Source organism: Opisthorchis viverrini (genome assembly GCF_000715545.1).
Source record: "Opisthorchis viverrini unplaced genomic scaffold opera_v5_183, whole genome shotgun sequence".
Classification (NCBI taxonomy): Eukaryota; Metazoa; Platyhelminthes; class Trematoda; order Opisthorchiida; family Opisthorchiidae; genus Opisthorchis; species Opisthorchis viverrini.
In genome coordinates this window covers 754423-767910 of record NW_008751841.1, presented here as the reverse complement: position 1 = coordinate 767910, position 13488 = coordinate 754423, and the positions used below count along the sequence as shown (strand labels likewise).

The 13488-nt window shown below is 45.2% G+C and overlaps 1 protein-coding gene across 1 annotated transcript in view; it reads right to left on the bottom strand.

Annotated features, from left to right (window-relative positions):
* The window catches only part of T265_07767 (hypothetical protein), a gene marked incomplete at both ends in the record, with an annotated part of 15858 nt that extends 7327 nt beyond the window's left edge, over positions 1-8531 (bottom strand). The window contains 6 exons of the mRNA XM_009173372.1: positions 1035-1216; positions 5222-5378; positions 6965-7277; positions 7971-8173; positions 8208-8386; positions 8427-8531. Of these exons, the coding sequence (XP_009171636.1) occupies positions 1035-1216; positions 5222-5378; positions 6965-7277; positions 7971-8173; positions 8208-8386; positions 8427-8442 (1050 nt within the window). The remainder of the gene's footprint in view (positions 1-1034; positions 1217-5221; positions 5379-6964; positions 7278-7970; positions 8174-8207; positions 8387-8426) is intronic.
* Between the last annotated feature and the right edge of the window lie 4957 nt (positions 8532-13488).

The following is a 13488-nucleotide window of genomic DNA, read 5'->3' as shown; positions in this document are numbered from 1 at the left end:
TCAACTGAATAACCGTAACAATAATAATTGCGATCATAATTATAATCACAGTAGGCGTTCAGCTGCAACACACTTCTGGTGCCTAGCTGCCAAGACACCCGAAGGGAGCAAGAAGGCTGAGATACTGCCGGGTTGCCCAGGCCTAAACAGAAACGGCCCAGATGCCAAGGTCAGCAATTTGGCTCCTTGATTACTGAGTTATCTTGAATGAACGGCTTGGGTGAGTGTAATCTTGACCTTTCAGAATAACGGGTAGAAAGTGACTTCATCACTCTCCCACAATGTTTATTTGAAAGTTTTTCTGTCAACGCACCGCTGGCTGGGTGCAGTGAAAAGTCTGCGTTCAAAGCAGAACGTTTAGCTACCAGACCACCGGGCAGTTAGAAGTACGACATAGTCATACTGTGTAAATCTGCGCTCAAAATCCAACTCCTGTTATAAGCCTGTGGGTTGTCAGCTCGAGCGAGTGAGCGGACTATTCTGATAACAGCATTGAACAAGCGCTTAGGATTGGCTCATACTGCATAAAATGTATGAAACCGGATTCTTTGGAATTGGCTAGCTGTTTGATTATAGGTTATGAGATAACGGTGCGCCATTAAACATAAAATTCAAGTAGCTGGGTTGTTTAGTGGAAAATCATTCGAAAAAGCAACCCCTTACAAAAATACCTGGCAAGCAACAGAACCAGCGATCCCCGAGGGCAACAACTGTGGAGGAGACCAGTGTAAAGCCTGGATGATAAACCTGGGCATATCTTACAGTTCCCCATCGACCGCGACTGTGGAAACGGCATTGAGATTAACAAAGAAAAGCGAACACGAAATAGAATGAACAAGAAGAGTGCGCTGCCCTCAGTTCGGACGTCAGATCAGAATGAGTGACCAGCCCCGTCAGACGACTCCCTCTAGGGTTGAACCCCAGAAAGGAACGGAGGTGCCGATTTCTCTCAGACCTTTTACTTCACATCACGGGGCAACATAGGGACAGCTAAAAACAGCGCTTCTGAAACTGAATTACAAACTTTTTCTCACTTTTGCGTTCAGATGTTTGTCCTCCTTATAGAAAAAGCGTACAAAATGGATACTCAAATAAGCAGGAAGGCGCGTCAGTACGGAAGTCTTTTTGTACACAGCATTCCTTCCCAGAGAGGCAGAGTGCTTCGTAACAGTACCTTCGAATCCGTTGCGAATACCTGTGTGAAGGAACTTGACATCTAGAAAGAAAAAAAGAATTCGTTACGTAACCGTCATAAACTACATAAAAGATCGAAATAACGGTTACTCGAAGTGTTGCGGTCAACAAGTTGTAGTTGCCGGGAAAACACCGCGGACCGCTGATAAGTAAAATTTTGGTACGATGATATAGCACAAAGGCGTTCGTTAAGGTTAACTTTACTAGACCACCTCCATCTACGGTTAGCATTCACTAGTTGCAATACTGTTATAAGCTCACCGAAGGATATGGTTTAGAGTACGGAAACAATGCTTATAGTAGTGTTTGAAATTTCGAATAAGTCTCGTAACTACCATGTATTGGATCTCCAAATGCTGTTTTCTTATCGGATGCCGCTTAGAAATAGAATGAAAAATAGGGCTCAGAAGCAAGGAGTGGGAATCACGTACTTAGTGCTAATAAGGATGCAGATACGAAGAAATACGCGCTAGTCGTTATTGAAATGAGCTATTTCGGAAGAGTGTAAAAACTAATAGACAAATGTTGAGTGTGGCTCTCGACCGAAGCAGCTATTGATGAATAAAGTCAATTGGCCGCCAGCAAACAGCAGGAGGGTTTTGTCTGGTTGGCTGTCGGTTCCCATGGAGGGCTTAGTAACCACCAAGCGATGGGTTCCGTATAACCGAATCCCCAAAGGCTCAGCCGCAAAAGCCCTCTCGACTTTAATAAAACCCATTAGCTGGACGGTTAGTTGATTATTCGGAGACTGCCAACCGCCGTCAGTCCTTGCTAGCGGCTTACTGGTCGAGAACGGTGGCTGCTTCCACTATCGTTGATGATCTTTAGTCTCGATCTATCGTAAGAAAGAAGAGGTGTAGTAGCGCGTCCCAGTGTAAAAACCGTCAGAGTCAAACTACTGAAACCGCCCGCTAGTAGAGTCGAATGGAAAAATATGCTAAGCAGTTACCGTCACAGGAACTTTTCTATCCAGAGGTAGTACACACCTCTTTGCTGAGCCTGAGTAGAAGCGTTCAAATGCCCGAAAAATAAAGTACGACAAAAAAATAACTAGCACAGTGTACTAGCAAAAATGTGCAGCCATTACAACGAAACGATGCGGAAACCGCGTCACCGAAATTCGGCCTTGTCTCGTCAAGCTCACAGAGATAGTCTTTCACGAACCTAAAATATCTTTCTTAATGAGCGCTTAAACAAGAGAGAAATTCGCGGCCTAACTAAGTACAGCTGATTAGAACAACCCAAACTTTCGAAACCGATTCTTTCGACTTTTTACGAAGAAAATGGTTACGAAAAATCCAACCTATCAATTCTGGCTATCTTCCGAATAGCGTGAGTGAATAACATCAAGTGTTTGCGGTTTGGTGAAGATGACACTACCAGCACGGCCTTCATAGAAAACGGGTAGAAATGAGTAGATGAAAGATTGCTAACCTGGAAGGTATTTAAACAATTAATCAGTGCACTATCACATGGTCGAGATGGTCCAAGTGGTTGGAGCGCGAATTTACTGACCGGAAGAACCGTGATTCGAACCCGACCTCCGCCTCTTGACTTCTCCTGTCTAGGCTTGGGCAACCTGGCAGTACCTCAGCCCTCGTGCAACCTTCTGGTGGCATGGCAGTTAGACACCGAAACGGGTTCTACAGCTGAACAGTTTCATTTCCATCACACGGTAAAAAATGACAAGCAAAAACGAACACACTGCCCTTCAAATCGTCTACATTTGGGAAGGCGCTGAACCAAGGAGAGCAATGTCATCCGCATACTCATGTCTGTGGGCGAACACCCCGGGGGGCGTTTCGACTCTTTAGGTTTCAAAGACAGGCAGAAGAATTTCAAGCAGCACATTAATAACAAAGCTAAAGACGAAAGGTGAGAAAGGACAGCCTTGTCTCACACCAATGGACGAGGTGAACTCGGGCGAAAGCTTTCGATACACTCATACGCGCCCACAGGAGTTCGCATACGGTACCCTTATAAAGGATATAAATTTGGATGGGACTCATCTGATCGCCAGAGACCGCCTAATTTCCTCACGATCGAAAGTCAGACAGAGAAAACGGCTATCATGCTGATCCTACGATCGCTTTCGCATGGCGCTCTTGAGCCCTTTTTGAAAACTGAAATAATGGTTGAGGGGCTCCAATCGATTGGTATTGTTTTTATCGTAAATTTCCTGCAGACTGTTCACCAGGCCTCGGCACCTTCTTTGAAGAGTACGGGAGCGAGATGGCTCAGTGATTACAGCGCGAATTTACTGGCTAGAAGGTCTGTGATTCGAACCCGACCTATGCCTCCCGACTTCCCCTGTCTTGGCTTGGGTAACCTGGCAGTATCCAAGCCCTGGTGCTTCCTTCTGTAAGCACGATAATTAGCACCTAAAGGGTAATACAGCTGAACGATTTGTCGCACTGGAGGACCGATATCTCACGCTGGATTTCTGTTGTTGATGGCGGGTTGGTGTCAACGTTCCATTCAGGCACGTTGAGTTCTTCCACCAGTTGTGTTGAAGGAGACCAGTTCAACTGTCCTTTGAAGTATTCAGCCTATCACTCAAGATAATGAGGGAGTAAATTGCCGTTCCGTCTTTTCCGGATATTGTTTAATTGACATCTACCTTCTTTTGACCATTTGGTTGAATCAGTCGAAACAGGGCGCGGCTGTTGCCTGTAGCGAAAGCCTTCTCCATCTGCTGGGCCATGGAATCCACCAGCGTTCTCTGTAATTTTTCAAGCTTCTGACTACCCGGTGTTTGATGGACCGGAGTACGCTATCACAGCGGGAGCGAAATATTGACTCAGATGAGTCAACCTCCGTTAACCGATTTGTTACGTTAAGTTATTGCTTGCGAAAAAAGCGCTGTTTACAGAATTTATGGAAGTAAACAAATTAAAATATCGCTTGTAATTTGATAGCTTTCAGCCGTAGAGTCTTGGGACGCATAGCTTTGCCAGTCCGATGAACACTAAAAGGGGAGCAAATACATGTATCAGGCGAGCTAAACATCGCCGGAAGGCACGAACTTAGCTTGATTGCGTCAATGTAACTCGATTCTTCACTACAGCTATCTAAAATAGCTACAACAAACGGATACCAAGCAACGTCCAGAACATATTTCTACCGTCAGGGGTTGGCGGTGGCGTGCTTTTTCATAGTGGGCAATCACTAGGTCTCTCTTCGTCCCGTGTCTCTCCTCACGCAGAAGGGTCTCGGTTACAGAGTACCATTGGCGGTACAGCAGTGTAAAACTGGTGCCGCCGTTATACTGAACTACCGCCAACTAATTTCCCACCCACCACCACAAATGCATATTGTTGGGACTGAATCAGAACGACACGTAGTTTAAGAGTAACTGCAAAAATCACCAGGTTGCATCCCTCCCAAGCCATGGTAAACCACCGATCAGATGAACGTTCCTCCACAATCTCGTGACATCATTACTCCTCCATAATCAGCCAAGTCGAACCAAACTTTACCAAGCAGGCATTACAATCTTACCTACCAATCTTGAACACTTCTATAAACATTGCCCTCGTTTGAATAACAAGGCCTCACATGCTGGTTCAATTATTCTAGTCCATTCACAAGGGGTAAAGCACCGGATTCTTAGGGCCCATCCTTCATTTGTATCCTTGGACTTGGTGAGATCCGAACCCTACATGTTTGACAGGAGTGAAGTGTGAATCAAGTAAGTCCGTTTGATATGGACTGACCACAATAGTCGCACCAGCGCAGGAGGACTACTCAAAAAGATTTGAACACAAACTCCGAAAATCTCACAAGCACTTGCGAGTGTTCCATCATCATCATCATCAATGACAGCAACATCAGTGTTGGCACTGATGCTTCACTGCCGTACAACCATAAAGTTCGTTTAGAGTGTTCCATCATAAGCTTACGTCAACAGATTCCAAAAAATACTTAGAAATAATGCCTGAAGCGAGTAATCTCTGAAGCCATTGGGTGTGTACGGTCTTCCGAGTGAGTGGGTTAACTAGAGGGACTCAGACGCGTATTAACCCACCTTGGTTTATGAAACAAGACAACTGTGTGAATGTCTCCCGTGTTTCTGTTGCTTCCTCCTCCGTTTCTGTACAGGTTAGTTTGCAAAGAAGGTGCCCGGTGAAATATCGCTCAACCAAATTCCAGGACCCTAACGACCGTGTATTTTCGAATATTTCCTGAAAAAAATACGTAGAGTAGGGGAGTGCCTCGGCACAGTATTTCAGTCAAAAAAAGTCTGTATAAAGATGAATTCTTGATTTTCTAAGTGTGCAGCAAAGTAAGGAGGGAACGGCGTAATCATTTTCAGCATTGATAGAAATACACCCTTAACCGCCACATAACCACGAAAGAAACCCTAGTGAAGGATAAGGCGAAAACTGAAAGGGAGAGAATTCGTGTGAAGTCTCATATCACAGAGGAAAACCATCAGGAATAATTTTGAATAATTTTGGATAGCATTAAAATAAATACATCTGAAAATCATGCAGAAGTATATGTCATCAGCGTGACTGACCCAGCGTCTTTCGATAGCCTCACCCGAAATACATCGAGCATGAAGACTTCACGCCCCAACCATCTTAACCTGGTAAGTTTATTCAGCTTTCCTAACGACTCAGATTCGTTCCCAAGTACCCGCTTATGCACCGCCTTGTTCCGAATTCTCCTTAACGAACCAACTGTTTCTAAGCTATGGAAATATCGACGATCAGAAGTTCGAAGATGATTAGAGTTGTCGGATCCGACAGGCCAAGCCCCATAAAAACAAAGTACGACGGCTCTCACAAAGAGCGATGAGATATTCCACCTCTAGTAATTACGAGGATGGTACCAAATGAGCCCATTTGTCCAATTCAAGTGCAAACAAGTTTAACTAAGCAGCCCACTTAAGACACAATGATGTAATCGCCAATGCCATCGCACTAATCCGGTCTAACTACCGAAATAGCACAGACAACTGGATCTACGTTCCCACCTCTCTTGTGATAGTTCTTTTCTTTAACCACCTCTCCATACAACAAAAACCAACATCTTCATTCTGCATTACGTTTACCATGTATTACTATCAAAAATACCATCGGGTGGTCGCTCGTCATAAAATGACATGCGGCTCCATGTCACTCACTCCTGCATGTCTCCAGACCTGGAAACATTCGTAGAACCCTGGAAACATCAAAACCGGGAAATTCAGCAGGGTTCCAGGTGAGTCACTCGCAAAACCTAATCAGTTTGCAAATGAGTGTATTTCGCTAATTTCGTTCTATTGGTGTCAAGTAGAACATAAGGTTGACGAAAACTCGGGGATTGCGCCTACCTGATGAGCCCCAAGAAGGGCGAAACCGGTCATGGGTTGTCGAGAACTTTCCAGCAACCTTATGAGTAGTGCATTACAAAAATATACAATGTACTTAGTTTGGTTTAAGACGATTATATCACGGAGTGAAGCGAACTCAGAAACCCTTCGTATACATTGCCTTAAATATGCGAAGTACACTCGTTTTAATGAGAGACTTGACTGAATCCTAGCTGAACCTTTCGTTTATGATATCTTTCAACCGAATTGCTGCGCAAAGGCCGACTCATCTTACAGTTGGTACGATATTTGAGATGTCGTAGCATATTTTATTGAAGGAACACTATTCACAAGGTTGCTGAAAACTCTCCGACAGCTCACGACAAGGGCAGTCCTTCTTGAGACTCATCAGAGTGTTTTGGTATCCCCTCAGCCTGACATAATGACATACAAAAATCGAGGACTACTCACGGGAAGTGAGGTAACAGTGCACGGATTGATCTGAACGCGTTGCAGTGCGTGCATCAGTTCAACCCAACATTCGTTGGCGTCCTGCTGGGCGAAACGTGCCCCGAGCATTGAAAGCAAGCTTCCATCGTTGCCTTTTTCACCCTCGTTCGAAAGACGTGTAGCGAATTGAGGACACACATTGCGCAGGCAGGTTACAAAAACTGCCGGAATAACCGGCTGTTCCGCTTTGTCCATCGAATTGAAAAGCAAGCGCATGTTGATGACAAGGGATTCAGGGGAATTTAAGCCCATAGCAGACTGGGGTGGAGAAAAGCTAGGGTGAAGCAGGGTCAAAAAAGAGTAAAATCCACCAATGTAGAAAGGGTCAAAAATGGTCAAATGCGGTCCCTTCTCTCTATGCAGACTCCACAAAGCAAGCAAGTTCAGAAACAATCAAGAGCTGTTTTAGTACAACTATACACCTGAACCAGACACAGAAATTCCCCTACGTCAATTCCAGAACGTTACTACTGAGATCTGACAATCCATATGACCAAAACCATAACAAAACAACACGATACCTCATCGTCCCACTATCGGGATCTATGTGTTGTAATGGGAGCGAAGGTTTCCACGGATGCTCGTTTTCGGTCAACCGCGGATTCTTTCCTCCCTCATCTTATTATTCGCTCACCATGGAGCTTCCATAAATTCTAGCGCCGTGTGTTGAAAAAAAGCATAGCAGACCTTTGGTGAGTGTAAAAATGTTTACGAAACTACCTGACTTGAACCAATAGAACATTTGCGACCCAAGTTAACACCAGGCCCTGCCATACTGTCATGCTTATTTATTAACACAAAGCTATTTCACTCCAGTGAATAAATGTTACTAGCTGGATCAATATCTTCGGTCTGAATGGACAAATGGCTGTTTTATTGAAGTCTTCCTTCATGTTCTTCCACCCTGTAAGGCTCCCTTACCTTAGTTAATTTATGTACTATACACGTGGATAAACAAAAGCCTCACATTTTCAGAGCTGTGCGAACTTCCGGGATTGAGTATAGAAGTTGGATAGCGGCATTCATATAACAAGTGTTCCCTAAATTCACCAAACCAAAAGGAAGTCGCAGAGTGCATTCGTTTGTGGTTGCTGGTTCTTCTGTTGAAACATAGGCTTGCTCGGTCGGAGGAATCTCATCAGCAGTTCCCATTAACATTACCGTAGCCCCCTTGATAATCAGAATTAAGAAGACCATTTCTTACATCCTTCAATTTTATCCCATCGTAGTTTTCATCACCCAGTATTTTTCCAGGCATCATTACTTTCTGCCTGGAAGGAGGAACACCAGTGAGCGAGAAGAGAACGGCCTTGAATTTTTCAGGACTTTCATCTGTGTTGCACTCAACGTCCTTGTAGCGTTCTTTCTGCCATTTGATATTAACTATAAATAAGCAAATAAGCACTGGAACAGCATTACTTACTTTTGAAGACAGGCATGTTGCGGTAAGTACAAATACAAGACCACAAAAGAAAGCTGGAAGACAGAACGTGAGTGACCAGAACCGCGTCGCGAGTATGGCCTTTAACTGAAAGGAGTTACGAAAGATCATAAAAACGTTCTCATTCATTGAATACACCCACTGGATACTTTTCTGAGGATACAGAAATTAGCTCAAGAAAAAGCAATACCAGAAAAGACAAGTTAGCTCCAACAACTAGGAGGCCTTCATCAAATGTTTCTTTATTGCGGCTATCAGTGGAAATGGCTGATAATTAAATGAGGAGCAGGCCTTGTTATACATTAACCAACCGTGCATAATCGGAACTGACGACAAGAATCTAGCACTAGCATGTCAAATCAAACCGTTGAGCCTTTGCACCTTTTCAGTGCATGACCACTCAAAAGTGAAGCACCAAACCTTTCGGTGCCTAACTGCCATGCCACAAGAAGGGATGCTACTAGGTTGCTAGGTAGAAAGAAGTCGAGAGGCAGAGGTTGGGGTCGAATCACGGACCTTCTGGTCAGTAAATTCGCGCTCTAACCACTGAGCCACATCGCCCCAGGGTTCCCACGTAGGATAATCCACCTTCCACTGCGATCTACCTGTCAACCACATCTCAATAAATATCAGAAACACCCAGTCATACCACAAGGATAAAGGTACTGTTACAATATCTTTTCTCACCAAGAACCTCCATGATCGGCCTCGCCTTATTCGCACTATCGGTGCAAATCAGCTGGGTTTTAGTGAAACAATCTACGGTGCATGTGCCACACACAGATAGTCTTCAACGAATTTTTCGAACGGTGGGCTGAGCACATCCAGTTGCGATCAAGCTGGTTTGCAGCGTCCCTTACCCCAACTACCGCACGAGATTGTGCCGCATAACCAGCTTCCGCAGTCTTTGACCGGGAAATCCTCCGAAAAGTTGTCTGTTAGACTAGAATTCGTGAGAGTTCCTAGGTTCAGTTCATGTTTAGATAGTCTCAATGCTCTGCACAAAGGCTTGAAGCTTGCACGTCTCACTAAACACATCTTCACAGTTCTTAAACCAAAATTAGTTCAGAACAAGTGTCCACATAGGATTCCAGTTCATTGCAAATGTGGAAGGTAGAGGCTCTCACACATTGCGTGCTAGTATTTCAATAAAGTCCATTTCGGCCTCTTCAATCTGTCAGGAAGCCGTGGACCTGATCTCGTGTTACTACTTCACCCCCGTTCAAACGGCTTGAGGCTATTTTATGCAAAACTTCGGACTGCAGAGAGATTCCGTTGAATCACTGCCGCCAGTATTTCGTCCGATTTAATAGGGCCCTGGTTTGAAAAATCTCTTCTCGTATACATGACTAGGAAACTGTTTCAAGCGTTGACGAACTTCGGCAAAATTCCCATCGAGTCGAACAACTTCCTGATTGTTTTTGGCCACGCGTAACCACTTTGTTTAGGATCAAAACATCTTATTGCCAAGGTGTCCACATGCAAGGGTCGTATGTGAACCAGTGATAGTAAAACCAGGAACGAGATTCCTGAGAAACAAAATTTTCGTCATCTCTCGAAGCTGAACCCATTATTGGAGTAGAACTTCCTGTTCTGTCAGACATGCGCGGATCAGGCAGGAAGGCCCTTGGAGTGATATCATTGAAGGATCACCGGGTGGCAGCATGAAGTCCTGTGGCCCCTTCTGCGCTTGCCTGAAGACACTGCAAGAAACGGTGGCTGATCGATTTCAGTGGCACTCGTGCTGTAAGTTTCTGTCTAGATTGTCCGACTGAGCGTTTGAAAGTGCAGGCAGAATGCTTGTGTTAGCCAGCACCAGGTCCCTTGCCTCACCTACTCTTTCCTCTTATTTTCAATGTAAGGCTTCAACTATAACTAGATAAACTTTTCGGTTGTACGGCAGTGAAGCACCAGAGTCAACAAATAATGTTGCTGACTCTGATAATGAGCCTTTCCTTTTAACCCTGAAACAGAGTACGCAGCCTATCTAGGCCGTGTGCTACCGTTAAGTCGCGATGAGATTCGCGCCATTGCCCGCCTCACGCTGCTGTCCAATCGAAAAGACAATACACTTAACATGAACGTCTGGACACATCCAATGGGTTGACCAATTGAAAACTGCACCAGAAACATACTGCACCTCTTATCTGTCTCCGCACCCGGTGTCCCTGTCTCCTATTCGTTTGGACACGGAAAATAATCGAAGGTAAGACTTTGAGGAAGATCACTGGCGCACATTTTGGAATGTCGTCAGACACCACTGAGGACCTGTGTACTTCACCTACACCACAAATCTTTCTACTCTAATTTTTGTTTTATCCTCAATGTCATGCTGCTTTAAGCAGTACCAGCTGGTGTCTCTAAGACTCCCGAAATGCACGCAGATAAAGCCGATTGGACGTCCCACACCTACGTTGGGCTACCAGAATCATCCGTTCGTTGTTTGTTTGCGTCTTTCCAGTTTCTTTCCAGGCTGTCTGATTGGGCATTTGAAGGCAGCACAGTGTCTGCGCCAGGCTAATGGCAGGTTCCCCCCTCGCCTAGTATTTTCTTTCCACGTCTCTAGGTTGAAGATAATTAAATCCAAGTAACTAAACTTAGCGGTCCCACCGTAGTGGAGCACCAGTGCCGACACAGGTGTTGTCGTCTCTGACGATTATGATGATGAGGACGGTGTACGTTCCAGCTATCTGAAAGCAGTGTCTCTGGGTACCAATTTTTCATCGGCTTTTTAGGGCAAAAAACCGTGTGCCGAAGTGCGATGTTTACGCCTGCTACAGCTTCGTCCAACAGGGATCAGGGGAACAATGGAATGAGCCACATGATCGTGGCGACACTGACAGAATGGTCCAGTTCGTTTGGTATAGCAGGGAGTAGGAAATACGCAGTGAAGCTATAACTATGATGCAAGACCGCCATTGGTTGCCTGACAGAGCCATATCCATCACCATTTGACTGTCCACCCAGTGGTTTCCATCCGCGAGGACGATAGTAACTAGTGTCATATACGGAGTGACCGTACTTAACAAGCTGCTTCAACACCGATGGTGTTCCGATTAAATAAGCACCCACAATGGTAAAGGGGCAATTACATACGTACATACCCATCATTGCTGGGCTCGAATGAAGAGGCGTTCGTGTGGGCTTTGGTACAAGCGTATAAAAATCCAACGTGGTCCAACACAGGAGGCCCATTATTTGGGTTCGCTGCTCCCTCGAACAGCTTTGTATGCATTAGACCGTCGTACTAACCTTTAGTAAGCTCCAATCTTCATTACTGTGCACAGAGCCCACAACACCTAGTTCGCCACTTCGACTATTGATTTGGTTTGCCACTTCGCCACTATGATTTCTCCTATGTATCCATCTTACCTTGACTAGCTAGCTATATTCACTACTACGGTTTGCATTATAGACAGTGTAGACTAGCTGGGTCGTGTCCAAGGAACGGCCCAAGAAACTAAACTTGTCCGAAGTATCTTAGACTAGGTAGGTATGTGAGCATAACGCCCTCTGTGGAGCAGATGCTCCATGTCACTTCTGGAGACAGGACAAGCTATTCTAGAAAACCCTACAGTGTATATACATCAGAAAGGCCTATGAAGTCTGGTAACAGATTGTCAGTCTCGCTCGTTTCAGGATTCCGAAAAGGAATCCTACGCAATCCTCTGGGTATGACCATCGGTCAGGCATGTGCCCAGGCTGAGATGCCATGCAAACTGGACCAAGTTCAGTTCAGTTCCGTTTTTAAGCTGAACCGTGAACTCAGGTACAGTGATTCCAGCTCCTACAGCTTCATTCACAGGAGAAAGAGAGCAAGGAAATGAGAGTCACACGTTTCCACTGATATCGGACGGTCCTGTTGAAAGAGGACTCTACGGGACACATGGTGCTCAGCAATACGAAGTACACGGCCTAACGAGCGTAACCCGTAGTGTGACCAGCTGATCTATAGAGGGAGCGTGAACTTTCCACAAAATCATCATCTGATGTTCTCACCAAACTCGCACAATGCTTCGGAAGCAACCTTCGTCACAGTCTTCGACATCAATTGGCAAATCAATTTGGTTTCCATCGCAGACTTACCTGCATCCCTCTTATGCTGCGCCAACACTCTAACAGGCGTATGTTAACCCGGTGCTCAAACGATGTCCACACGGCTCATCACCTAGTGAGATCTAGGTTGGCATCATGCGTATAGGATTACCGTTCCTTCTGAGCTAAAGTAGTGAACCAACGATGATCAGATCACATTTTCGTGCAAATTTGAGGCTGCGTCCGATACCTAGTCCAAAAACAAGCCATGAAACAGTAACCATGCCGACTGCCTGAATGAGCGACAATCTCAATCTGAAGCCATGCGCTGAGGATTCGAAGTACGTTTTACAGGGGTTAGTGGTATAAACAGAGGAAGTGGTTCCGGATGCTGCTACTACTCACCTAGGAGGGAGGGAGTGGATATCATAGCACACAGTACGGCTGTCAAGCCAGGTTAGAAAAGCGAGATTATCAAATGCTCCAAACTACCACAAACTCTATCGTCAAAAAACTCAGTCTTCCATGAGCGATAGAAGTCGTCATTCGGCTAACATGGCGGCCAGTATGTACGATTTACCATATGCCGATGATTATGCTACGTCATTTTACCTTCTACGACAATCGCCCAGGTCCACTCTACATACTACATCTGGCGAGATCGTTCCAGACACTAGTGGAAAACTTTCCTGATGGGCAGAACACCTTGAGCAACCCCTCAAGAGCATCAGCGTGCGTCCATCATCATCATCAAAGACAGCAACATCAGTGTTGGCACTGATACTTCACTGCCGTACAACCATATATATATATATATATATACTTATATTAACAGCTCTAGAGTGAAGAGAAAAAGAGTGGGTAGAGGAGGGGACCTAGTGCTGGCTTATGTCAAACATACTGAGGTGCCTACACCTCCAACAGCTCAATCAGACAATCTGGAAAGAAACTGACAGCACGAACGCCACTGACATCGATTAGCCGCCATTTCTTGCAACGTCTCCAGCCA